The sequence below is a fragment of the Psilocybe cubensis genome, chromosome 9, assembly GCF_017499595.1.
Source record: "Psilocybe cubensis strain MGC-MH-2018 chromosome 9, whole genome shotgun sequence".
NCBI classification, from domain to species: domain Eukaryota; kingdom Fungi; phylum Basidiomycota; class Agaricomycetes; order Agaricales; family Agrocybaceae; genus Psilocybe; species Psilocybe cubensis.
This window is the reverse complement of record NC_063007.1, coordinates 2,015,789-2,042,511: the sequence shown is the minus strand read 5'-3', so window position 1 is coordinate 2,042,511 and position 26,723 is coordinate 2,015,789. Positions and strand designations below refer to the sequence as shown.

Below are 26,723 nucleotides of genomic sequence, written 5' to 3'. Positions count from 1 at the left end.
TTTTTCTGCACCCACTCATGCCATTGGTGCACAGACACGCTTATTTTATTTCTTTGAACAATATTTCTCTTTTTTTCTGCCAGTACATCCGGAGTCGACCGAGAATAGTCTAGACCCGAATTTCCGTTGTCTGGGGAGACCTCCACCATGTTCTCTGTGTTGGATAAAGTTATTGGGGACCTGTAGATCTGGGGCATCGCAAAAGCATGGTCGAATCTCATTTCATGCCCCAGGTTATTCGATAAGGCATGTGATGAATCTGTTTTCCTAATAGTAACTATACCACGCATACAGCGAACGCTTTCGTATAGGGTACCAACGAAATAAATTGAACCTGTTTCGATTCTTCAACGAGGCTCACGGTTAACTGCGCTGCCATGTTTCGGTTTTCAGAAGCACTGTGCGTTTGACTTGTACGCTGTAGGGAAGGGGGCGAGTTCGAGAGAGGACAAAGTAGCCTGAGTACGGACAGAGTTTTGTAGATATTTATGTGTTTAGCACGGAAAGAGATGGGAAAAAAATAGGAAATATGATTCGATACGTCCTTCGGTGTGTAACGACGTCTCCGGTAAGGTGCTAACTACTGACTACGCGTCTATGCTGTGGCCATATGGCGTCGACGATGCCAAGTGAGTGTGTCCGCAAGCGTCATGTGACGTGTTTGTTGTGAGTCGCGTCGCGCGCACGCGTATCCAAATCCCTACATCTCCCCCCCACTTTAAATTTCAGGCTCCTGGCTGAAATTTCGGTTTCGGTTTCGAGTCTACATCCTGCGGCCCACTCCCTAGTGCTATTCGTGATATGGATCCATCCAGTCACGACCTGATATGTGGCCTGCTCAAGACCCAGTCTCAAGTGGCCTCTATCACCTCCTTTCCTCTCTATTCGGTCAGTCCTCCTCCCCTCGCCATTCATTCTTCCTTCTAACTCTCTAACTAGCTCTCTCCATTGTCTATATGCCCTCGCTCGTCGTCTCTCGTCTCCGATCTCACTCAATATCTTTTCTCTTCCAAATTTCTCTTTCCCTCCTCCCCCCTCTTTCACACCTCCTCCCCCCTCTTTTGCACCATCGCCCGCTCGCTATTCCTCGTCGCCGTCGAACTCCTCGCTGTTTAGGACCTCCGTGACCTCGATGACCTGTCGATTCCGCGGATAATAGGGAATTAAACGAAATGCTGCGTATTTCAGCTTTGATTCAGCTCCATCGAGTTCTGCCAGACGGTATGAACCTCCTTCGGAGCGGCGTACGACGACAAGTGGTCCCATGTATCTCGGCTTGCCCTTCCTTCCCACTTCAGCCTCGACCTTCTTGTTCAAGACGAGCACTAGTTCTCCGGGTTGAAAATTATAATCAATGATCTTATGTTTGTTTTTCTCTTCAAATTCGGCAATGGACTGATATCTTCGCTTTAGAACACGTTCGTGGACCAGGGCTAGGTCGTCGTCGCGTCGCTCAAGTTGTCTTGCGCGCATACCGAGGAGTTCAGCGGTTGAAAGCGAACGGTCGATGTCCGGGAGTAGGAATGTTGCGTGAGTGAGGTCAAATGGTAGGAGCGGCTCGATTCCGTGCACAACATAGAATGGTGAGTACCCGATTGATTTCCTGATTGTAATTCGCTCAGCCCAGTACATGAATGCTACCCTCTCGTCCCACTTTTTCAAGGACCCGTCACCCGACTTGATCAGCGCTGTACGAATTGGGGTGTGCGTTGTTTCGACGACACCGTTCGCTCTCGAATTATAGCCAGAAATTCGAATATGGCTCACGTTGTATCGCTCGGCCAGCCATTCTAGTGCCGCCACGAATGGAGGTCCGTTATCCGTTATCATCTCAAATACTACTCCCCACCTCAACATCAACTTCATTAGAATGAAATTGCCTATCACCGCCGCCGTCTCCGTCTTCAACTTATCCCATTCTGGCCATGTCGACATCCCACATCTTGCTTGGACAATATATTTGTACCCGTTTGAGGGTGGCATGTGCATTGTGTCGATATGGCATCTGCAGAACAGCCTTTCGGGTATCATTACGGTAGGTGGGATTACAACTTTCTCGAGCGACATCAATTGACATTGGTGACAGGTGTCGATGAACCATCGAATATCCTTATCAATTTTTGGCCACCAGTAGCGATCGGCAACGTTATGGCGAGTCGCAAAGTACCCTCGATGACCTAACATGTCATGTCCTTCGACTAGAACCTCAAGCCGGTCTTCTCCAAATAGCACGAGCTTGTGACGTATGCCGCTATCTCGACGCCATAATCTGTTCGCCTGGACAAAGAACCGACTGGCCTTCTTCACAAATCTCTTCAGTGCAACCCTATCGAGATTTGGTGGTGGTTTCAGTGTCTCCAGGTAAGTCTTGATTTGCATGAGCTCGTCGTCGAGTTGTCTGACTTCCTCTGTGTCTGGTAACCCTCCCTTTTCTGTCGCTTCCGCCATCTTTCTCTTGAATGCTGCTACCACTGCCTCCTCCACACTCATCACTTCTCCCTCTTTCGCTCCCTCGCTAATTTTAACCCCTGGTTCCTTCACCTTCACATCCATTCCTACTGCACCCTTCCCCTCGCTTCTCTTGTTCTTCCCTTTTAAACCTCGCTTTCCTATCCTCGGCCATTGATCTCCCTTCTTCCATCCCATTCCTGCCACTATCCACACCCCACATTGATACAACTCCTCCACCCACTGTTCTGCATCCTCCTCTGTCTCGTCCTCCTCGCCTTCAACCTTCCGCCTCCGTGACAACCCATCTGGACCCTTGAAGTTCTTCCCAGGGACGTGGACCAGCTTGAAATCGAACATCAGAATGGCAGCAATCCATCGGTTCATAGCTGCGTTTGGATGCGTATCAGGGTTATTGATCATACCCTTGATATATTTTGCGTCCACTTCGATGGTAAGATTTTGCACCCCAACAATCCAAATTTTGACTGAATGAATTGCTCGAAACAGGCCGTATAATTCCAGCTTTGCCTGCGAGTAGCGAGCTTCTCGTGGGTTCCATGGTATAGAACCGAACCGTGCAATTATACGTGCGCCGTTTGCATCCAACTGCATGAGAATGAAACCAACTGCAATGTTTGAGGAGTCAACTTGAAGAATGACCGTAAAGCCACTCTTGTAATCGATGGGGCGGATTGCTGGGCATGTCGTGACCGCAGTCTTCAGTGAATTCATTGCGTTTTGATGTTCCTTGTCCCATTTAAACTGAACTTGCTTCTTCGTTAGGTTGACCAATGGGATTGCAATCGCCGCAAAGTCCTTCACCCACTTCCTCACCACACCCGCCACTCCTAGAAAGCTTCGCACGTCGGTCGCGTTTTCGCATGGTGGCCAGTTCTCAATTTTTATCACGCTCGACTTATCCGGTTTACGCCCTTCGTATGTCGATATCTGTCCCACTATCTTTGCTTCCGGCTGACACAAAATCAGTTTCTTCGCAGATGCTGTGGCGCCAGCGTGTGCTAGTCTGTGAAGAACTCGATTCACGTCCATCAGGTGCTCCCACACAAACCTCCTCACTCCCGGATTCTCCTCCATCACCTCATAACCTCCGCCCGCCAACTCATACCTCGTCATTGGACCCAGGACCGCTATGTCATCGGAAAAATTCGGTGCAACTTCTGTTTCGTGTTGTAGGATGAATGCTACATCACGATGGAAGATTTGCAGCGAGTTTGTCCAACCTTGAGGCAACACAGTAAGCTGGTATGTTCCCGTTGGTGTTTCAAAGGCTGTTAACTCTCTCGACCGTTTGTCCAGCGTGTGGTGATCGTAACCCACGAAAAGGTCAATTGTTGTATAGATCGAGCGGCCGGCGCATTGCTCAGCATACAAATCAATCAATGGTGGTTGCGCAGAGTCTTTGATAGTGACTTCATTAAGCGGGACAAGGTTGTGCACAATGCGTAAGTCTTTTGATCCTTTCTTCTCGAACGTGATTGTTGCATGCCGATATGCACTTGTCGTAGGTTCTATGACACCAGCTTTTAACTTTTCGTCGATGAGCTTGTTGAACCGCTCTCGCAATGCTGGTGGAACTGGAAACGAGCGCTTTACCCAAGGTTCATGTTCGACGACCGGTATGACGACATCCGAGAAGTAGTCACTTCGAAATCTTCCTTTCTCAGCTTCCACCCATGCCAAACCTTTCTCGTTTGCTCGTAACACCGCCGCCACCACTTTCTTCTCTTCCTCCCACAAAAAATCATTCTCCTCCACTCCAAGCATCTTCCACCTCTCTTCTGTCAACCTTTCTCCTGGCTTAAATGGCCCTGGCGTCATTGGTATTGTCGGTAACGTCAACAGCGGGTCCTCTGGAAAGCGACGTTGAACATTCGCATATTCTGGCATTGTTGTTGCAACCGGGTGAGTTTTCTTTGCTGCTGGCTTATACAACAATGTGTGCTGAACTTGATCATAGGTGAATGTTGATCCTAGAAGCTCATTTGCGAGTTTTGTACGAGCTTGACTGTGCGCCATCATTACCACCTCCTCCACACTCAATTCCACCACCTCCTCTCTTGGTTGCTCTGCTCTTGCCTCCCTGTACATCAACACCTTCTTCACAACCTTCCTCGCTCGCTCTCTTGTTGGTATAACCTTTGCTTGACGTTGGTCTTTAGGATCGTGCACAATCACATCTACCCGCCCATCGTTATGCTCAACCTTCCCTAGCCTCACGTACTTTTGCCACGGTCGTCCCAACAGCAACTCGAATGGGGCATCGAGAGGTGCGATGAAAGCGTGTACCATTGATGCAATGCCTCCGACCTCAATCTCCATAAACTCGGCACATCCTCCCATCTCCTCCTTTTCGCCGGTCGCTGTTTCCATTGTCATTTGTTGCTCTTTGTTGACGCTGTGCCCTGTTCTCTCCCACAAGTCTTTCCTTATCACCACAATCTCTGACCCTTCATCTAACAACCCGACCGATGCAACCGTCCCGCATACAACGACATCAATTTCCCGAAGTGGTGTACAGTATTCGAGTGTTGGCATCTTGAAGGTAGCCGCTCCTGTTGTTGCTGTCGTTGCTGACTTCTTTTCTGTATCCAATAGTGAGGTTTTGGGGAATGCCTCGTTAGGTACTCGCACAACCTTGAGTTTCTCAACCATTGTTTTTCGTACGTCCCCGCTGAGTGCGTAAATATCGCCGACCGTAACCTCAGGTATAATAGTTTTGAAGATTTTCTCTGCCATCTTCAAAGCCGCTTTTGGATCAGATATGCTGGACTCGTATGTGTATGCTTTCTCGTGTCCTCCTCGCTGAATGGCATTGGGATCGAAACGGATGTGTTTGATGTCAGTGTGGTGTCCTTCTCCCTCCTCCGCCCTTGCCTTTCCTTTTCTCTCCTTCATCTCTCTCTCTATCCTCTTTTCCTGCTCCTTCCTCCCGCTCTCCTCATCATCATCACCCGTCTTCTTCCCGCTTCGTGTCTGCAGCAATGCCTCCGCTGTGGCCACCTCTTGCCATGCCATCCACTCCACTTTGCCCTCGCTTTCGTACCCGTTCTCCCATGGGATCTCCTTCCACTCGTTTCGCACTTCCTCCACTGTTTTCTTCCGCCCGCTACTTGCTTCCACTTTCACTTGTTCTCCATTGCGCCCTGTGGTGTATGTCTTAGCGTTTCTGGTAGTCTGCGTATAATAACCGCTTGTTGCAACATTGACATGTGGTGGTTGATCCCTCTGCCACCCTTCTTGACCTGGGGTTGGAACTGCTGACCCGAACCGCTTATCAACAGCGTCCTTCAAACTCTGCCCATATTCAAAACGGATAGGCTCTCCGTTTGCATATGTCAATCGAGCTGGAGTTCCAAACCACATGATGCGGCCAACTTTAACGTATTCGGCTGCGGCTACACAGTCACGTATGCGATGTTGTCCTTTTTTGCAGAAATAGCAGCTGTTTGAACTTGGGCCTGACATACCCGCCTGGGCGTATTGTATTGGTGGTGGGATTTGCATTTGCGGAGCGGCGAATGTTTGTGCCTGCGTATGATAAGCCTGAGTTTGATACGTTGGTGCAAATTGTGGCTGATAGGGTGCGTGTACTGCCATGTTTGTTGCTGCCGCCTGCTGAGTTGTTGCCAGTAGTGTTGGTATCCAGATATGCGCGTTTGGGTCCATAGCACAGAGTTGACCGTAGGTTGCAGCATAATTTGCGTCGCCAACTTTCAATCCTGCTAGCTTGCGTGTCAAGTCACCAATATCCTCTTCTCGAGTCTTCTTCTTTGGTTCGCCAAATGAGACTCGTCGAGTTCGCACCACATCCTCCTCCTCTTTCACCTTTGCAATCTCCTCTTCCTTCCGCCTCTCTGATCTTGCCCTCAACTCCGCCAGCTCTCTATCCTTCTCCCTCTCCCTCTCCCTCTCTTTTTCTCTCTTTTTCTTCTTCTTCTCCTTTGCATCCCGTCGCTTCTCCTTTCTCCTCCTCTTCCTCCTCTCGTCCTCACTATCTGACGATTCAGTGTATGATTCTGATGTGTCCGATGACACAGACTCGGTTTCTGACTCGGTTTCTGAATCCAATGATGAATCCGATGAGCTGCTCTCATGTTTCTTCTTCCGCCGCTTTTCCTTCTTCTTCAGCTTCTTCTGTGCCCTCCTCAACTTCTCCTCTCGCTCAGCTCTCTTCCCTTTCCCTACATCCTCGTCTAATAACAGCCTCGCCGTTTTCAACACATCCTCCACCGCTGGAGCTGCCATCCTTCCCGTCAACCCTATTTTCTTCCCCCCCATCTGCACTTCCACCCGGTCTTGAAGGCGAGGCGGTAAGCCCATCCAGAAGTACTCGTTCAATTCGTCTTCAGTGATCTCGCCTTGTTTGACTAGCCAGAGACCAATTGGTTCAAAGTTTTTATTGTACTCGGTGAGCTCGACACTGGTCCTGATGCCACTGCCCTTTGTCGCTTTGGCAATCACTCTCGTCAAGTCGTCCACCGTGTAACTCCCACCCTTTGTCATCCACGGATATTCCTCCTTTAACTTCTCCTTCATTGCCTTGAAGCTCCGTGGTCGGTCCAATCGGTAACCCTTGAAAGTTTTCCAGAACTTCACATCTGACTCTTTCCTCAAATAGTCCACCACTGCCTCTGCCATCATCTCGTCATTTAACCCCGCCGTCTTTGCTAACCTTTCGAACTTCCCCAGAAAGTCCTCCAGCTCATCTACATCTCCTGACCAGCTAGGTGCTTTACTCGAGCCCGGCGCTGGCATCTCCTTCAAAAAGGTTGTCGTCGATCCTCCTGGTTGAACCATGTTGTTATTTGTCTTTGGTGCGTCCTTCTCTTCTTTCGATTCTTCTTTCTTCAATTCTCCTGATTGGGATTCGGGTATAGGGACTTGTAACGACTTTGGTTCTTCTTTGTTGGATGTCTGGCTGTCTTGTTTAGCTGGAGCTGGTACGTCGGTTGCTTTGAACTCGTCTTGCTGTTGCTGATCTTCTTCGTCTTGCTTCGTTTCTTCTCCTACTTGCTGTTCCTTGTTAACGTCTTCTTTGTCTTCTTCTCCTGATTCTGACCTTGCCTCCGGCGACTCAGATCTGATAGATCTTGGTGGTGGATCTGATTCCTCGTTGAAATCGAGTTCTGGTAAGAAATCGCCGTCCGATGTTTGCCACTCTTTGGCGCTATCAAATTCGTCTTCACGAGGTTCGTCAACCGGCTCTTCAATCGACGCTAGTCGTGGTACACTTGGTGGTGTTGCAACAGACCACGCTCCTGGGAATGTACCTTGTGGAAATGAGAACCGATTGAATAACGGTGGTGGTGCGTGTCGAAACGAAAATTGGGTTGGCGTAGGTGTGATAGGGTCAGTATTTGGTGCGTTGACAGTGAGCTCGTTAGCGTCCTGTGGACTAACAGACGCAGATCGCTCCCTATAACTGACAGGTGCAATGTTGCGGCGATTTCGAGGTGCTTCCGAGGTGGGTAATAACGAGTTAGAACTGCTGGCTTTCGACGATGGTTTGTACTCAGATTCGTCGTCCTTTTTCTTCCCTTTCCTTGGAGCTAACTTGGGTATCACTTTCCCAGAAGAAGATCGAATTCCCGAGCCCTTCTTGAGAAAGGAGCCTCGAACCGGTTGGGATGTCGAACTTCCGCTGTTTGAGGCAATATTGACAGTTCCTCAGTGACACGGGGTTTAACGGACAAGGGGGCGGGCAAAACCGGTTTTACTGGTTTTGTCCCCTCGCGGTGGGCTCCAGATGTAGGGAAGGGGGCGAGTTCGAGAGAGGACAAAGTAGCCTGAGTACGGACAGAGTTTTGTAGATATTTATGTGTTTAGCACGGAAAGAGATGGGAAAAAAATAGGAAATATGATTCGATACGTCCTTCGGTGTGTAACGACGTCTCCGGTAAGGTGCTAACTACTGACTACGCGTCTATGCTGTGGCCATATGGCGTCGACGATGCCAAGTGAGTGTGTCCGCAAGCGTCATGTGACGTGTTTGTTGTGAGTCGCGTCGCGCGCACGCGTATCCAAATCCCTACAACGCCATAAACACTTCTAGATGCAGTCAAATATTCATGCTCATATCTTGTTGCCTAGGCATGAATAATACAGTCAACAAACATGAACTCCAGGTTTAGTGGCACGCCTTCTCTCACTGAACGCCGTTCGCCCACCCGATTTTCCAGATCACGTGGGTGTTTAGCTCGCGGCAGATGGTGGCTGGTTCAACATCCTCTTGGCATCCACCAAGACACCTCGTCAGGTTTACTTATGTCTCTGAGATGGACATGTAGTTACTGTAAAGCGCCATATACTCACGGCACTTAGAACGCGATTCTAACCAAACGGAGTCATCATCAAACATCCCTAAACATGTGTTGTGGTTGACCGCGTGAATCGAAGTGGACTTGGACACGATTGTTCAAATTGGCATCGTTTCTAGGTAATTCAAACATTATACTATTGACACACTCAGTTGCATTAGCACTATAAATGAAAGAACGATTAATTTGCTATGCCAGTACCTGGCATGCTCTAGTAGAATCTTGCCGCATCACAAATGTCGGCAGGTCTCCCTGCTTAGTCTCGGCCTCCCATCCTCTTTCGGATCGGTTACCCAATATGGGTAACCCACCGTAAGAGTCTGGGATATAACCAACGGTCGCAACATACCATTGCGTTCGTGGTTTTCTCGCATTTCCTTGGCACCTTTTCAACAACTGTGCTGTCAAATCAAAGGTGATCTTTGCCTTAGAAATTCAAGGAATGGTCAACCATGTAATGTCATTGCTATTGTTTCTCCTAATGTCCTATATTATGCACACAGGCATTCTCATAAAAAATGCTTTCCGTTTCGAAAGTGAAAATGGTTGATCCAAACATTGCTCACAATACTTACAGTTATATTTATTATGATTCTAAGTAAAGAGTAAAGTAGTATGGATCCTGTACATGTTTATAAAATAGTGGTAGGGGCAATGTTTTTGGCCAGCAGATATGCCAAGGAAATGCGAGAAAACCACGAACGCAATGGTATGTTGCGACCGTTGGTTGTGACCCAGACTCTTACGATGGGTTACCCATATTGGGTAACCGATCCGAAAGAAGATGGGAGGCCGAGACTACTCCCTGCTAGGTTCGCACGGGATGCCATTTTCGCACGGGGTGACGATCAAAACACTGGTGGATCACGTGTGCTTAAGCATTTTGGGTCCCCACCAGTACAAAGGGGAGCAAGCTCCCCAATTAAGGACAGAATATAGTCATACTATTCATATTGTAGAGTGTTTAAAAGGAAATCTTGTGCAATCATTAAGAAGAACTTAAAGACTATTTCAACTGATCACTTCCGTTCTCCAACAAGAGGTTGGTAACAATCGCGTTCTAAGTGCCGTGAGTATATGGCGCTTTACAGTAACTACATGTCCATCTCAGAGACATAAGTAAACCTGACAAGGTGTCTTGGTGGATGCCAAGAGGATGTTGAACCAGCCACCATCTGCCGCGAGCTAAACACCCACGTGATCTGGAAAATCGGGTGGGCGAACGGCGTTCAGTCCTTCTCTCACTCCTAACGATATTTCAATCTACATCACTCTGGATCCTCCTGGAAAGTTTTACCTCATTTAGTCGATTTCGGTTCGTTTTCCAGCATGCGATAGGGAATTGCGTTCACGTCCATCTGCTTCGGTCTGTGGGCTGCTGCAATTGCGTCACTGTGCGCAAGAAATGTGCATTTCAACTCCAAAGATGGATTGGCAACGTCGTGCATCCCAGGATAATAATAAGATATCTGGGTTAGACTGCCATACCTATACTTACATACCATTCACGCGTGCACGAAGCTACGGAGATTCGTTGGCATATACGATCACTTCTTCGTTGGAGCTAATTTTAGGCCTGGCTATCACAGTAGTTTGTTTTGTGCAACGTCGCAAACTTCAAGTCCCTCAACGTCGAGGCAAATCATCTCTTGTCACCAACGCCTTTCTCCGTGCAAAAGTTCCGTTTAGGCGTAGTGCCTAATTATCTTCCTTGTTAGTATCCTCTCTTTTGCAGAACCTTTCAAATTGGTAGGTACCCGTTTGCTGATGATTGCGATGCGGAGGTGTTCATTCCGTACATCAAAAATAGCGATTCTTTTTTACTTCGGGTCAAAATTCTTACACCCGACGGAAGGCTTGATAAAGGTACTAAACTAACTTTTACTCTTCCATACTTTCCTGTTCATTGATTTAAGTGCGTGGTTTAAGCTGAACGAAGATTTTGTTCTTGAATCTCCCTCTGTGGATGCACTGACAGCACTAGCTTGTGGCGCCTCAGTAGGATAAGTGAGGAAGAAATTCGATGTCGACTTTATATAATGGCAGGTGGCGACCGCAGTTTTTTGATCGCAGTTGGTTCGACTACTAAACAGCGATTCTAAATTTATCGAGAGCAGTTTATTCAAGACAACCATTGTAAATCTGTACCCATGATCAAGAGGCCGAGTTCGCAAAGCTCGGCTTTGCAACTTACGGAAAAATGGGAGGGTCGCTGGGTTCGTTATATACCTTCACGGCACCTCCGCAGCCTCAAGTTGATTGCATATCCCCTCCTGTTTGCACTATGATCATTCCTCTAGAACCTGTCGAATCTCGGACTAGCTCCGCAGACACTCTAGTAACAAGAAAACCCCAACAAATACCTTCATACCTCAAAAACGTCGTGTACCTCTCTCTCCTCGTATCAACACTCGCTTTCACATTCGCCGTCGTCAATTATTCCATTTATTATCAATATAACGATGTTCCCGGTGGCATTGCGCCCCCTGTGATAGCGTACTTGGCCACCTTGCCGCACCATGGAGCCGTGCTTCTGCGATACTGGCTTGAGCGACACCAGTCCGAGTACATCTTCCCCTTCACCCCAGCCTCCGTATACGCCATTTCCTATTCCGGGGTCTCCTGCGCCCTATGGACGGTATCCACAGTCGTGGCGGCTATAAACCTACGGCGTGATCTCACTGGATGGTCAAGCTGCGGGTACGATGTTACAGTCGGTAGTAATGGCACAATCGTCGAAACTGTCAATTGCAATATAGTGTATCATTTCCAGCCTACGATATCGGATAGATGGGGCTCGTTCGCGGTGACGCTTACCTCGTCGTTGGAGATGCTTCTCATTGGAGCTGTGACTATCGCGTTTTATTTGCAGTATAGGCGTGCTAAGCGAGAAAATATCCTCTTGTCCTCGCCTTCCTCCTCCTCCTCCTCCTCCTCCTCCTCGACGACGACGAAAGTTTCTGCGTAGGCGGTTATCAGTAAAATTTAAGCTCTTTGTGAGTGCTGCACCGACTTTCTGAAACCACACTTTTTTAATTTAGCGATTTCCTGTCCAAGTAGGAGTCTGTAGGCTCCATCGACCTGCCACTCCGGGATGGAGATTGCTCGAAATTACCTCGTAGAAGGGGTGTCATTTCAATTGTAGTATTGGTTTATTCGACCATCGCTCCTTTCCTCATTCCCCGATCCAATCTCAACTTCGTGAAGATGATGGACAAACTTACCCATCCAATATGGTCACCATGAACTCTTGAGATGAATATCATCTTCGAAGGATTTTGTCGGTACAAACCGTACAGATACTCTTTTGTTACATCGTGAATTGGCAGCGGTTCATGATTAATAAAGCACGAGATGGACTCATAATGTACATGCGAGAGGAACTGGCCGTCCCGCGACGTGATACATTTTAGCCCTCCGGGTCCCGGTCTATAATTGATTTGCGATTCAAAGTTAATTATAACGCTGGTGATATTGAACAGGTTACCTGAACTTACTGCTAGGACATCTGTGATTGCAGTTCGCGTACTTTACATTGTTCTTCGACGTTTCATGTACCGATATGGCCGGAATGCAAGAGACATGGAAGAACAACGTATTGAGCCGGCAACATCTCGGTCTTACGTTACAACACAATGCAGTGCGACTGACGAAGATTCTTTGACAATGACCACCTGCTGAAATGACTAAGGGACTCACATTTCAGAAAACACTTCATGGTATAAAATAGCTTCTCATTGATGTACATTGCATTATCTATCACATTCCCCACTGTCACATACTTACAATCTACATAAATTCCCTCTTCAACAGTCGCGATGTCCACTTCAGTGCTCGAAGTCATCTCTTTCACAGCGAGCGAGGCGTTTACCGCTGATCACTCACTAGTAGACAAAGGTCTAGAGTATCTCAAGAATGCGGAAGGATCTCTGAGGTGCGCCAGTGTACTCTGTATTATCCTGGGCTCAATTTTCAATTCGGAAACCAACAGTGTCTTCACCGGGTTTCAAGTCGAGGATCCAAAGAAAGCCTATATATTTATCGGTTAGTCTAATAGACTTACGAGGTCCAGAGAACCTCACTGAAACGTAACAGTTTGGAAAGCCTACGAAAATAGCCTGAACGTCCCCAAGAGGGAAGATTACCCGGCCTACATAGCGTCTACCGCGCACCTGATTGCAGGCGACTGGTCACTCCAACACGTCGAATTAGATCTGGACCCTACCGCAGCTCTCAGCGCCCCCGTCACAGAAATCTCCAAAGTCACACCCAAGGAAGGATTTACGCAATCGGACGTCGACGCAATCATCGTACAGCTCAGAGAGCATGCCGATGTTATCCCCGGTGCACATGCGCCTTTGCCATGGGGGAAAATAATCCAGGCTCCGGAGACCTATACACTTGCTGTGGGATGGGATACTGTCCAGGTCAGTGTACATTAACATTCAGTGATCCCGCACGTTTCGACTGATGCATGAATGGATCCGAAAGGCACATCAGAATGCAGTACAAGTACCTCCTATAGACAAATTGGCTGGTAGACTGTTCCAGATATCGGATTTGGTTGTCTCCCACGTAGCTTTACACAGGATTTAGTATTCGTGGGACCAGTAAATATAGGTTAGAGTTTTGACTTTAAATACCTTCATGAAGTGATTACGGCTGCAATGGCGACACCGTCATAAACACAACTACCATTCTTGACAAGTCTTAGTTCGTCCATTTTTAGTCAACCATCTTCCTTTGTGTTCCATTATGGGAAGAACAACGTAGAGCGCAACTGCAACGGGTCTTGCTTTTATATTCATACCCAGGGTCCATAAGTGAAGCAGGAAAGGCTTTTCCATGATATCTCATGTCTGTTTCGCTATGTCGTTTGGCCGAATCGGCGCCATGATGAATTCCTACGCACCTATCAAAGATATCCCTCAGATAACATGTTCGGATGACCCCTCCCAGCAATGTCAAACAAGGGTGCATATCATACGCAGCTTTTTCGCCATGACGTTCTTATGTGCAGCGGTGTCAGTAAAGCCCAACATGGGAGACGCAGGAGAACGTCAATGGAGACACATTTTCCGACAAGTGAAATTAGCATTCTGGGCAGCCATAGTCCCAGAGTTGATACTGCTCTGGGCACTGAAGCAGTATGTAGGCGCAAGGAGCCTGCAGCAAGAGTTTTCAAGTGCGTAATTTTTGAAAGGGTCCTGGCATTCAGCATTCATTGAACCTCAATATTTTAGGGCAAAGATGGACGATGGCCCATGGTCACTTCATGCAAATGGGTGGTTTCACGCTTTATGGCACGGATCACAAGCCAATTGGCGTGCTCTCCTCTGTGCAGTTCCGAAAATTGCTCCTATCAGGGCAAATCCACTTTCCGGAAATCACAGAAGACGACATATGGGATCGCAGTAAAAACAACACACCTATAAAACTGTTTTCGTTGTGCCAAATGACGTGGTTTATGGTTCAAATATTTGAGAGGGGACGGCGAGGTTTGTTGATGACGCCTTTTGACATCCTCGGCCTTTCATCGGTGGTTGCAAGTGCGCTGTTATTTCGATTATGGTGGGACAAGCCTTTGAATGTGAGGTGCTCCGTTCCTGTCCATCTTTTGGACGAAAACGACAGTGACCACGCAGACTATATGCCTAAGCTGAAGAAGATCAACAGTAAGCCGTTATTAATTCCACGATTCGATTGTGAGTATATAATACCATTGTTTATACAGCCGCAGCCTTGCCATTCTCCAAAGAAAAATTGATCAGGGAGTTTGGGACCAAATTAGAACCTGGATGTATGCGTGTCCCGACCTATTATTTTGTCAACACAGCGGATGCCAGAGGCCTTGACGATATCTTTCCGAGAGTGAGACTTCCGCTTTCATGCATCGCAACTGCTCTTCTTGGGATCATATACTGTTCTAGCGTATTCTTCAATATCCTGGAATTTCCAACGTGGATTGAAGATATGCTCTGGAAAGGGTGTATGATGGTTGTCGTAACCGCCATATGTGTTCTACTCGTCGAGATGAGTGGGATCTACACATATCATAATCTCCGAAAGTCGATTCTGGCAAGACGTTTCCTCAAGTCATATTTGGTCGCGCGGTCATTGATGTTAGTGTTGGCATTTTTGTCGCTGCGCTCCCTACCTGTGAGGGCGCTCACCACGGTTAAATGGGTATCAAACATCCCCCATGTTTAATGAAATGCGTTTCGATCCCAGTAATGCTTGAAGCTTCAGTGGCAGTATTGCGTTAGGGTATATCACAGGAGAGAAATAAATGTACCTAGCTTTGAAACCGACATTCATTGTCGAGCCTTTGCCGTGATGTTCCATGTTGGATGTTCCTGATATTTGAGAATTTGAAGGCTATCATTTCGTTGATATCTTTAGCTGCTAATACAAAGAAACTGTTCAGTACTAAATAAAACTTCCCGATGGAAGGAATCAATTATCTTAACTTGAGTTGAAAAAACCCTAAAGCCTATAAAAAGTTGTGGTTATCGAAGAAGTTGAAGCCAAGGCTCGCCAGTCACCGGAGTGGTGAAAGTTCAGATCACGTGATCACACAATTTCTTTTGGGCAGCGGGCCACAAAGCTAGTCCCGTTATACGCGACGACGACGACGGCGGTGTTGAGCACCATGTTCAGGTCCTGTACATCAAGTGGTATGCATCTCAATATCTTGGACCCCAATACATGAGCTCACTGCTGCCCATCTGTCAGGTTCTCGAGCTGTCGCGTCGAGCTCACAATTCCAAACTCAACCCTCCGCATTCCTCCACACGACCTCCGCGCTGAGCTCACAAGCCAGCAAACGTATCGGGCTGCGTAACAAAAAGCTCAACATCGCCAACACCTCCAAGCGCCTCGCTGAAGCCGCCAAATTACGACCCAGCGTTGTGCTCGGTACCCGGCCGGGCGAAGAAGAGACGAAATGGAAAAAGTGCGAGTTGGCACAGGTGCTCGTCGACGAGGAGAAGCTGTACCAGTCTACTGCTGCGAAGACAACCAGGTTTAGCGTGCCGATGGTACGTGAGCAGGGGCCGGTGGGCACCGTGCACCTCCCACAGCATTTTGGGCACGGCGTTGGCCCTGCTGAGAAGCAACTGTTGTTCGAGAAACTCCCGATTGCCACCGTGAACATGTCCATGTCCACCCACTCGATGAAGGCCCACATTGCAAGCCGCTCGCTGAACCCACAGCCTGCGAACCCGCTCACTCAAGAGGAGTTATTTGACGCGGAGAGCAAGAAGGAGCTGCAGAAGTCCAATTTGTTGGCCAAGGCCCTCGACCTGCGCAATGCCAACGCGGGTGGTATCGCGTTCGAAAACCGTCGGCGAATCATCCTGGCGTTCTCGACTCCCGAAAATCCTTATGACACTGGCCGCACGGAGGTGCAAGGTATGGTTGTCTTTTTGGTCGTTTTTGGTTCATGGCTAATTCAGTCGATGCTATCTCTTCAGTTGCTCTCATCACATACAAAATTCGAAACCTCTGGGAACATCTGAAGCGCGCAAAACGAGATGTTGCCAACCGACGAGGGCTCACAAAACTTGTTCACCAAAGAGCCAAACTCCTTCGCTATCTCAAAGGCGTCTCCAGAGACCGCTACGAGACCCTCCTTGAACAGTTAGCGCTAGATCCTGAGAGTGTTGAAGGAGAACTAGTTTTATAACCATATTCTTATCGAGCAACTAATTCATTCATTTTGCTTACCCTTATACCACCATGGCGATGGAGTTCTCATGATTTGGATTCCAAAATCGAAATAAAGTAGGATGCAATTGAGTTCAAATCGCAAACATAAATTATTTCTACTGTTTTAATATACAACGTGAAAGGCTAAAAACATACAGCTATACATATTTCAACAATACAATAGCCGCCTTGTCTTCCATCCAAAAGGGAACGGTCAGGGGTAAAGCGGGCAACTGTACGAAAGAAAGAAAACATTTCATCGGTGCTCGGCTGCATATTCACGGACTTGATTGTATAATGATTTCCAAACTACGAGTCGCGATGCCCGGACAATGAGAAGAAAAGGTAAAATAAAGGGAATGATGCGGGATAGAGGATGAGTATGGGTGGCGAGATATAATGAACATGAGGAGTGAAATAAGTTATAAAGTGAAAAGACATTATCAAGAAAAGGGAATAGACAAATCAAGACATGGGAAGGGGGAAAAGAGAGAGAAGCGATAGCGATAACAAGGTAGGAATCGTAAAATGATAACAAGGAACACGAAAAAATTAAAGGAAAGGGAAAAAAAGAGCATGCGCGAAACGACGGTCGAATGGAAACCACAACACAAACAAAGAAGTGAAAGGCGACCGAACACACGGATAGGCTTTCCGTTTCTTCCGTTTTTGAGACCCGATAAGTTTTCGCCATTGTCCCCTTGAGCCAAGTCCAGAAAAAAATGGCGAGGAAATGCAATGTCCGGTGAGAATTCTAGGGAAAAGCGAAATGAAAATAATTCGAGTCTGTTGGTGCATAGTGATGGATGATAATAAGACTTGTTTGTGCTTGTTGAAATGGACGTGAAAAAAAGATGGAAGGGAAAGCGAAACTTGCGTGTGGGTACGGTCTGACGAGCAAACGTTCCGTTGTACAATGGATTCAATGTGAGATTGCCTGTGAGTGAATGGTCTGGATTTGAGTTGGAGAAAAGACAGATTGCATGAGGTGAGTGGTTGAAACGGTTAACGGTGAAGATTGCGATATTGAAGGTATAAGACGTCGAACAATGGACAAAAGAAAGTATAATCAAGCGGCGAGATCACGGGCCCTAGGTGTTGGTTGTCGAACAGTAAATGGGTATCCTGCAGAAGGATTACTGCCCATGCGCGTCGAACCTTCCATGAGCGAATAGGTTTACCGCCCACGTAACTGCAGTGCTGGCAGCATGGACTCTCCGGCCTCTTCATCCTCAACTTGATTAGCAGCAGCCTCCTCGGTTTCCCTGAGAATCTTGATTTCCGCTTTGATAGTGGGAAGCTCCTTCGCGAGGTCAACCTGTGTACCCTCTCCCCATCGATCCAGTGCCCAGTTTCTCATGTACACGCTTGACTAAAGTGGGATAATGCGACAAGTTAACAATGGCGTAAAACAGATGAAGTAAAAGGATAGTACCTTGAAGTATCGTTTAGCAGCGTATTTCTTATGGAAGGACTCGTGTCGAATAGGTTTGAGGATGTAATTCAACATCAAGTTGGCTGTAGGAATCAACGCGCTCTCTCTGTATGAAGAGAAGTGCGCCAAGTTCGGTGTCTATAGATCATAGTAAGGAATCCGCATAACTGCTGGAAAAAAGGATGCAATACTTACCCATTGTTCCATACCCAAGGCCAACCTGGCGAGCCATATTGCCGCAGCAGCCATGAGAGACGGTGGGGCTGCGATTAACCGCCACTCCAGCACTCCAATCTCCAGCAAGTACTTGCCCAGTGTCCGCACTTTAACATTGTAATCGTCGGCCTTGCTGATTCTGCGCAAATAATGCACTGGGTTGGGGTACGACAAGTTCCACTCCAAGATCTTCAGGACATATCTCTCTGCCTGGAGAATCTCTGCCTCTGTATAGGATGAATCGGCACACATGAGGAAGTGCGAGACGGAGGGGGCGACAACCTCTTCAAACTTGGCGGCGATGAACATACATGTCACGCCAACAAGCTGCAGCTTTGCTAATGAGACAACGCGCGCAGAAAGGAAGCGATCGATGATGTTCACGCAGAGGAAAAGCGTCTCGGGAAGAAGGCGGAATCGGACATGTACTTGTATAAGCCAGTCGGTGAGGATGCCTCGCATTTTCCATGCAAGTTCTTTTTGATTCTCCATGTAATTGGGGTTGGGCATTGTTGTCAGCTAAAAAAAGGCATCATGAATTTGCGAACAAAGAAATGCCGAAAGGGACGTACCTCCACTTGTTTGAGATACTGGAAGATATCCTGAACATATTCGCTAACCATTAGAGGATCTTCTGAGTCTTCCGCGTCAAGATCGTCCCATGGGGAATTTTCTGGGTCAGCCTCAGGCTCCTCAGCGAATGCTTCAATTTCTGCAAGTAGGCGTGCATGATGCAAATCTTCTTCGGTCTGTGCCCGAGCATCTGCGACGGCTTCAGGCTCCTCCTCGGGAGGGACAGATGACGTCCTTCGTTTCTTATGAGCAGGCTCTTCTTCTTCCACAATACGGCGACCAGACCGTAACGACGCGCGACGCTGAGAATCTGGGCGTCGAACTGCAGTAATTTGACTTTCTTTAATCACGGTCGACCTGCGAACCGCGAGTTTGGGAAGTTGCACCTGGCCATGATTAGGCACATCGACAACCATAGCGTTGGCGTCTACGACAGCCGCTGAATCGTGTTTGCTCTTCGCGTGGACTGTACTGGTAGAATCCTTCTTTGTGACTGCATGGGTTTCTTGCCGTGTGCTTGCCACCGTGCGAAGCGGCTGGCGTGTTGCGACGCCCTTGCCTTTGATCATCATGCCATCGTAAGTTTCTTTTTCCTTCCCTTTGGAAGCTCCTCCAGTCTGTTTGTTGTTGCTGGCAACAGCGACTTCGCCCAGTGCCTCACGTTTCCGCTTTCCTGCGAGATTTTCAAGCTTAGAGTCGGTTGCTGTTACAGACGCCTTAGCCCGCGAGGCAGCGGTGGCTCGGGTGACCCCGCCTGTGGCACCCGTGAGTCCCGCTGTGGTAGACGAGAGCCCCAGAGGCTTTGAGCGTGTCGATATCCTTGAAGGGCGAGCATTTGCATTTTCGTTTTCTTTCACTGCCGCCGCCCGTGTTGTCCTTGTAACACGACGTGTCTATGGCCACCGGATGAGTTAGTAAAATGGAAATGTGGCGAAACTCGTTCGAATCTACTGACAGGAATATTTGATGACATTTGACCTCGCCGTGTGGGGGGTTGCTCTGAGAATCCGGAATGTGGGAGATAAGTATGGTGGTGGTGAGCGAGGTGGAGGCAGCGAAACAACCGAAAGTCAGAGTCTGTATCCAACATCACGTGGAGAACAAATACCGCAACAAATAACACAGACGCGAAGGCACGCGTCAGTCACATGAACGTGTGGTAATTGGCGCGCATCTCGCCGTGACGCGCCTTTGTTTGACCGTTCTCAGGGACATGGCCGCAGGAATGTATGTATCCAGGCCAACACAGTATTACTCCCATGCGCTTCCGACGACGGCAGAAATTCTATGCAATATTTTTAGCCAACATATCTGAACCGGCCCTAGGCATTTCGTCTCATGAGCTTTGCTTTCCGTTATCTTCAAGAGCAGGACAGTGCGTCTATATTGATGAAGAAACACCTTGCAAATGAAGCATCAAAACTACGCAGCCGGTTTGTGCTCCTGTTTAAGGTGCTGTTTACTAACATACCACTAATAGGGAACTTGACCTTCACCTCAATCGAAAAACCATTATTTACTGGAAGTTATTAGGTATGCTGGAAGAGATGATAACTGGTGCACGATGATTATGTGCTACTGGTATCCCGTCAGATCAAACGCAGCAGGCATAGGCTTTTCAAAAATGGCTGCCAGAGCATTTTGGACTGCTAACGTGCCCATCTCGACCCGAGTCTCGTAGGTGGCGCTCCCAATGTGAGGCAAGATAGCACATCTAGCAGCCAGGGCGACAGTCAGATTTATCAAAGTCACGAATCCCAGCACAAATTTTATACCTTTGCTCCTTGACCAGCGGGTGATCAGCAGAAATTCCTGGTTCGCCCTTGACAACGTCCAGCCCTGCGCCCCATATCCACTGTTCCCTAAGTGCCTTTGCAAGGGCATCCGAGTCAACGAGGGTACCTCTACTCGTGTTAACCAGCACTGCGGTCTTCTTCATCTTCCTCAAAAATTGTTCATCTACCAAATTGAGTGTGGCCTCGCCGCCAGGGGCCAAGACAAACACAGCATCGCTCTCCTCAGCCAATGTACCAAGGTTAACACGCCGCACAGAACGTAGGCCGAGAGTCTGCGCGAGCTGTGCGTCCCGCGTGGGAGTAGGTTTGGAGGAGGGAGACGACGTGTAGATGCAGTCAGTAAAGCCAAAAGGGATAAGCCGGGACAGAGTGGCTTGTGCAATCCGTCCAAAGCCAATGAACCCTGCCGTGCGTTTGCGCGATGAGGCAGATGTGCTTAACTGGCGACCGCAGAAAAGGAACGGTGCCCAATTGTATTCCGGCCACTGAAACGGTGGTGAGTGTTTAGCTCGACGATGATAGGGGCCTGAATCAAGGACTGACTTTTCCCTCGTTTACAATGTTCATTGTCTCTCGCGCGTTACGGCCTGCCATCAACGCCAGCATAATGGTTATGTCCGCAACTGATATTATCAGATCACTGTTTACGGTCATCGAGGTAGGTGGAGACCATACCTGCATCGGTGAGAACATCAGGGGTATAGCCAACCTTTATGCCTCGTTTTGCTAACTCTTTCATAGGAAGATGCTCTGCGAGATAAATTTCTATGTATATCGCCTTGACGAGGAGAGCACCTGCTCCTACTCACCATATCCAACAGACATAGTTGAGACGACGAGTAGCTTAGGACCAGCTATTCCGTAGATCGCCGATGAGTATAACAACAGCTGCAATGGCAGAGGTAAATGTATTCACCAGCGTCTAAAATCTCTGTGTCGATCTGTGAAGGACAAGTTGAGTATTTTTTGTCACTGTAGTGGATATGCGTACCTTATCAGTGATGAGAACGATTAGAGCAGAAGCACCAGGTGCGTTTTTCAATATCCAATCTCTATTACAGGGCTCCTCTTTATCCCAGAGGACGAGCTTGTGTTATAAAATGTCAATTAGTCGACGTGCTGAGAGGAAACGTCAACAGTAATCACTTCCAGGTAATTCTCCTCTCTATCTCGTAGCAAACCCATAACGTCTGGTCCAAGATCTCTTGTGAGGACAATCTTGTGTCGCACATCCTTTGACTCTGAGCTGGAGAGATGCTTGGTGAGATAAGATAAGCGTTCAAGAGATGAGGACATTATTGACTTGTTGCTAGCCATGGAAGTTGCCAAAGATGTTTGTTTTCGATAAATGGATATTTCAAGCTTGAGAATCGTCTAATAGCGGCGTAGGAAGTCAAAAACAATGTGAAGGGAAAGCAGAACTTTACGGTTGGGTGTGCTGATCCGTTTCAAACCGGACCGCAAATAGCTGACAAAAGCGTGAGCATTCGGAGCGGCATTGGTGACATTGGCGATATTTTTATTTTAAACGTCGAACTACCTTCTCGTACGTTCCGGCTATTTACTACTATCCCTTGCTCCCCCATTCCAGAACATATTTAAAAACTACCAGTTTGGCTTCCGGGTGTTTAATTTCAAGCTGGGTATAGGTCGAAGAAAGATGGGAAGTCGAAATGTCATAATTAGGATAAGGAGCGAACACGAAGGGCTTTCCTGTGGAATTGACAATGCATCCGTCTTCATCAACTTTTGACGCGTATGTGCTACTCGGTTCACGTCCTGAGAGCACATGAAATATTTTAGGGACCATCTTTTGATCATTGAAAATGGGAGGATGTGTCATGTAGGCCGGCGTATTGTCTGCAAAGAGGGTCATAGAAATGTCCCACCCATTATGGTTATCACGACTGTACGAATTTGACAACAAAGAGATTTCCTGCCCATCAGGAAAGATATACAAATTCCTGCTCAGAGCAATCTTCTTACCCTGCAGGATGGTTTGCTTGCGGATCAATAGCCCTGTTCTCGTATCCCATGTGTGCAGAATGATCATTGCCTCACGCTCCTGGGTTCGCGGACACGATAAACAGAGTATAAGAAGGGAGGAGTCTGCGGTGAAATGGAGCGAGTGTGATGATATCGGACCACGCATAGCGTCGATTGTGCAAGCCCAGCCTGTACCGCCGTCGTGCATGTTCCAGAGATACAGGATTGATTCTGCACCCCTGGCAATAGCAAGTGTAGACCTATCCGGCGCCCAGGCAAGTATACAATTCTTCTCACTCATTCGCTTCCTAGGGCCTGTCGATACGTCTGTAACCTCTTTGTTGGTGAGTAGATCGATTACCTTTACTCCAACCTCGTCAGGAACCGCAATCCGGTGTCCATTTGGCGATAAAGCGAATCCCAATGGATCGTGAAGTAAAATTTTGCCTGACACAATCAAAGATCCAGTGAGAGCATCCCAAAGGTGGTAATCTGAGGTGCGGCTGGTACCAGAGCAATAATCGATGATCAAGATGCTCTTGCAATCGTTCGAATATAAAATAAACGGGTTCTTCACCCCGGTCTCCGCATAGAAGATACGTTCGCCATTCTCAAAATTATGTACAGAGAATTGGCCTGTTTCCATAACGGCACCTAACTGTTTTCGGTCGGGGGAAATGGTGAGCGCTTGAACGCCCTTGTTGACATTTATCTGCCATTCCATGGTGTAGTTTGTGCGACAATTTATTACCCAAACTAAACCCGAACGCGATCCTAAAGCGATGAAAGTACCGTGATTAAAAGAGCATGAATCGTCGGAGAATTCAAGCTCTGTTGTGCTTGTAGCCGTCCAAGAAGGCTCGATGAGTTCATTGTGATAGATTGTCCTGCTCGGGAGCAGGTACGAAACATCTTGTCGGAGTAACGATAGTCCAGAAACCTGAGGCATGAGAGGTAATGCTGATATGTATATCTGAAGCGGGCCCTTCGAAATGATGGCAGAGAACTTCCTCACAAAACAGAGGGCATATGCGGTGACTACATAGAGATCGTCCCCAGTTTTGATATCCCTGGCCTATAGTAGTAAAAAATACCAATTTCAATGAATCAGACTCCCAAAGCTGGCTGACTAAGTGTACGTACTTGTAACCAACGGAGAAACTTGTTTAATTTTGAGTCGATATCTTCAACGTGACCCAAGATGCTCATGGCCTCAATCCAGTGTAGGATATGGGACGATGTGAAGGTGCGAAGCTTGAGACGAAGTGTATCATTAAGTTCTTGGTCCTCGTTCTCAAGATGCAATATCCAATTAAAGCACGCGTACCGCAAAGATCTGGAAAGATGCTGCTCGATCAGTTGATTGTTGTCCCGAATTTCCGCATTGGTGGTCATATCATCATCAAGTCTACAGATATTATACCGCAGCGACTGGTTCATGATGCGGATACAGACTTCGGCAGCGGAATGATCAATGGGTACGTTTCGATCAACATATACACCGGTCGTTTCGCACCGACGAGGATTGGTCAAGAAATCTTCGAGACTGGGGTGAATTCCATAAAGAGATTCCCCTTTCTCCGGTCGATCAATCTCGATTATGAGTCCGAGTGCTTTTGTAGTGTCGACAATATTGACCTTATTGGTAGGGTCCCAAGGAATGCATGCCATCCGTCGCAGATAAGACAGTGGCAGAGGTTTTGGAGATTGAATCATGACGTCAAAAAGATGCTGTGCGCCAAGTTCGAGGCGAAAAAAGACCTTAAAAATGGCATGGTAAAGCTGGTCCATAGCCTCGTTATTAGAAAGCGGGGACGGAGCAGATAACAGAAGGGAAAGAAATTCGATGATGTCGACCTCATTGCATGCCAAAACAGATCGGTAGACAAGTGAGACCCAGAAGTGCATCCCTCGTGCGCGAGCCTCAAACACACCTTGCAATTGCAGGGAGTTGTAATGCTCAGAAAGCAGAGGTCGTTTGGAGAACAAGTCCGTGAGAAAGTCGGCGATGTACTGGCTAAGTTCTCCATTGCTTCCATTGTCAGAGTCGTCATATCCTACTCTCTGCGTTCGACTTACGTTCCGGAGAATTCTCCATGCAACGTCATCATCGTCCCGACATGTGAGAAGGAATCGAAAATTCGGTGGAAGGGTTTTCGAATGGTCAGAAATCGTTGTTAACACCTTGTACCGTTCCTCATCACTGATCAGATGTAAATTATCTATAATAATCAGGATGGGCCCGATCAATAGCAACTTGCTGTCCGCTGAGCTTGCCGTGTCAACGACAAGCACACGAAATTGACGTTCAATATCAGCCCAAACAAGAGATTGGTCGGCTTTGATTTTGTCGGCAATACGTGCCTGAATGGTAGAATCGTAGCCAGCAAGTTGGTGTACAATGGAGCTAGATATTTTCCGAGAGCTGACATCCAGAACTTCGTCATGGAGAAACACAGCAACGCCAAGCCGATTTTGTTCATGGAATAACTTTGCAATTGAATGGACTATGGTTGATTTGCCGCACGAAGCAGGGCCCGACAACAAGCAGATATTGTTTGTGAAAGCGTTGTCACCACGTTGCGAACTCCATTGAACAATACTCCTAATGGTGGCTTCACGTGTGCCTCGTAGACAGGTTTTTGCGGAATCCCAGCCCACATTTTCGAGTATGGGCAATCGGTCGATTCTGATTAGATTTTCTAGATTACCCAGAGTTAGAAAAGGCACAGTATTTAAATTTTTATCTCACCAATCCGCTCAACTATTTGTAAAATTCGGTACGAAACTAAAGTTGTCTGAAGGCTGGACCCAAGGATGAGAGCTATTTTGAGCTCCCCGAAAGCAGCCTCGAAGTTTGAGATCATTTCATCCGCATTCGATATCATATTGACGACTGCTCTCTGGGCTATTCCGCGTTAGAATTAAATTCACAGTTACAACCAAATGGCTCACCAAACATTGTGATTCTTTGGTAGTCGCTGATGAAGTATGCACATTCAGCCGTTTGGGCCAGAAGCCGTTGAAGAGTCTTTTCGAATGAAGCGATTTTTCTGACAGTGCATGCATCCACCACATATTCATACAGCTCGCACATGATACGACCTAGAGCCTCGATTCTCTCGTCGCGTTTTATTTGGTCAACCAATACCTAACAATGTCAGATCCCTGTGTCACAACAACGAATTGATCACATACCTTGATCGCGGAAGCCATGGCCCCAACGGCAACTTGGGCTCGTGAATCAAGCTGGGAGAAAGACATCATTACCATAAAATCCTCATTACACTAAAACGGCAACGCACCTCTGCTACCTTTTGTGCTAAAGACGAAAATGTCTCCAATGAGCTAAATAGTCGTACCCATGCAGGCCTTAGTTGCTTGAATTTTTCGGGAGATATAGTTCCGACAATTGCTTCCATATGTTTCAAGCAGGTCAACGACCTGAAGTCCATCTCGGTGTTTTCCCCAATTTTGAAAGTGACAGACAACGCCACTTTCAATCGCAGGGTGACAGATGCTACAACAGTACGATTTTGAGCCGAACTTTTAGGATCATAAAGGTCAAGTGCGATGTCTGTCAAAGTTGAGTGCTCAGGGTCATCTCATGTTTAATATTATAGATGTGCCTAACCTGTGTTTCGTTCCAACTCGAGCACTTCATAAGATGCCTCTGCAACAACATGGTCATCCCGGACGTGGCGATGCTTGCAATACATCCGAATTATGAGGTTTGATGAAGCATTTATTGTCCTGCTAGTGTTAAAACCTCGAAAAAGGATAAGTTTGATGCTCACAACATCATCCCCTTGTCCCACACGACACGACCTCCCTTAATCTGTACTGCGTTTGTACATTGCTTCTCTTCCCCAATAGAAAGCTCGACAAAGAAGGACGGATTGCGTGCAAGTATCTTGTGATGATTTTCATACTTCATTGCAAGTATGACTGTAAATTTATGAAGAAATACATTGCATTGAAAAGACATTATGGCATACCGGATATTTCGATGTCCACCGTTTCTCCTAATCCCGTTCTTCGAAGACCAAGGTAAATATTGAATTTATTTAACTTTAAATGCAACCTACCGATGCACATTGGTAGTCGAAGTCAGTTGCCCAGTTGCACCATCACCGGGCTCCATTGTCGAAAAAACAATTCAAATTTTGCTGGAATTCCGTGGAATTTGGTGGTTATCGGTAGGAGATCACTCTCTTG

At 47.4% G+C, this 26,723-nt stretch overlaps 7 protein-coding genes across 7 annotated transcripts; 4 read left to right on the top strand and 3 right to left on the bottom strand.

Annotated features, from left to right (window-relative positions):
• Positions 1–10,989: 10,989 nt before the first annotated feature.
• Positions 10,990–11,757, top strand: JR316_0010067 (uncharacterized protein; the record flags this gene model as incomplete). The annotated part of the gene is made up of 2 exons (XM_047895741.1): positions 10,990–11,005; positions 11,090–11,757. 2 exons carry the CDS (start codon positions 10,990–10,992, stop codon positions 11,755–11,757), a joined length of 684 nt encoding a protein of 227 aa, XP_047745460.1.
• An 850-nt stretch (positions 11,758–12,607) lies between these two features.
• On the top strand, positions 12,608–13,385 carry JR316_0010066 (uncharacterized protein; the record flags this gene model as incomplete). The annotated part of the gene is made up of 4 exons (XM_047895740.1): positions 12,608–12,723; positions 12,781–12,833; positions 12,885–13,216; positions 13,281–13,385. 4 exons carry the CDS (start codon positions 12,608–12,610, stop codon positions 13,383–13,385), a joined length of 606 nt encoding a protein of 201 aa, XP_047745459.1.
• Positions 13,386–13,658: 273 nt separating this feature from the next.
• On the top strand, positions 13,659–14,999 carry JR316_0010065 (uncharacterized protein; the record flags this gene model as incomplete). Its single annotated transcript, XM_047895739.1, has 3 exons — positions 13,659–13,974; positions 14,033–14,464; positions 14,524–14,999. 3 exons carry the CDS (start codon positions 13,659–13,661, stop codon positions 14,997–14,999), a joined length of 1,224 nt encoding a protein of 407 aa, XP_047745458.1.
• A 442-nt stretch (positions 15,000–15,441) lies between these two features.
• JR316_0010064 (30S ribosomal protein S15) lies at positions 15,442–16,476 on the top strand (the record flags this gene model as incomplete). Its single annotated transcript, XM_047895738.1, has 3 exons — positions 15,442–15,466; positions 15,525–16,202; positions 16,265–16,476. 3 exons carry the CDS (start codon positions 15,442–15,444, stop codon positions 16,474–16,476), a joined length of 915 nt encoding a protein of 304 aa, XP_047745457.1.
• A 1,200-nt stretch (positions 16,477–17,676) lies between these two features.
• JR316_0010063 (G2/mitotic-specific cyclin cdc13) lies at positions 17,677–19,696 on the bottom strand (the record flags this gene model as incomplete). The annotated part of the gene is made up of 5 exons (XM_047895737.1): positions 17,677–17,871; positions 17,935–18,072; positions 18,130–18,669; positions 18,723–19,616; positions 19,679–19,696. 5 exons carry the CDS (start codon positions 19,694–19,696, stop codon positions 17,677–17,679), a joined length of 1,785 nt encoding a protein of 594 aa, XP_047745456.1.
• A 602-nt stretch (positions 19,697–20,298) lies between these two features.
• Positions 20,299–21,836, bottom strand: JR316_0010062 (Glyoxylate reductase/hydroxypyruvate reductase; the record flags this gene model as incomplete). Its single annotated transcript, XM_047895736.1, has 9 exons — positions 20,299–20,437; positions 20,499–21,004; positions 21,063–21,142; positions 21,195–21,269; positions 21,329–21,373; positions 21,436–21,460; positions 21,511–21,606; positions 21,666–21,765; positions 21,823–21,836. 9 exons carry the CDS (start codon positions 21,834–21,836, stop codon positions 20,299–20,301), a joined length of 1,080 nt encoding a protein of 359 aa, XP_047745455.1.
• Positions 21,837–22,086: 250 nt separating this feature from the next.
• Positions 22,087–26,649, bottom strand: JR316_0010061 (uncharacterized protein; the record flags this gene model as incomplete). Its single annotated transcript, XM_047895735.1, has 10 exons — positions 22,087–23,580; positions 23,649–25,207; positions 25,258–25,413; positions 25,461–25,656; positions 25,704–25,754; positions 25,811–26,082; positions 26,140–26,258; positions 26,303–26,453; positions 26,504–26,541; positions 26,594–26,649. The coding sequence occupies 10 exons, from the start codon at positions 26,647–26,649 to the stop codon at positions 22,087–22,089; spliced, it is 4,092 nt and encodes a 1,363-aa protein (XP_047745454.1).
• Positions 26,650–26,723: the final 74 nt, after the last annotated feature.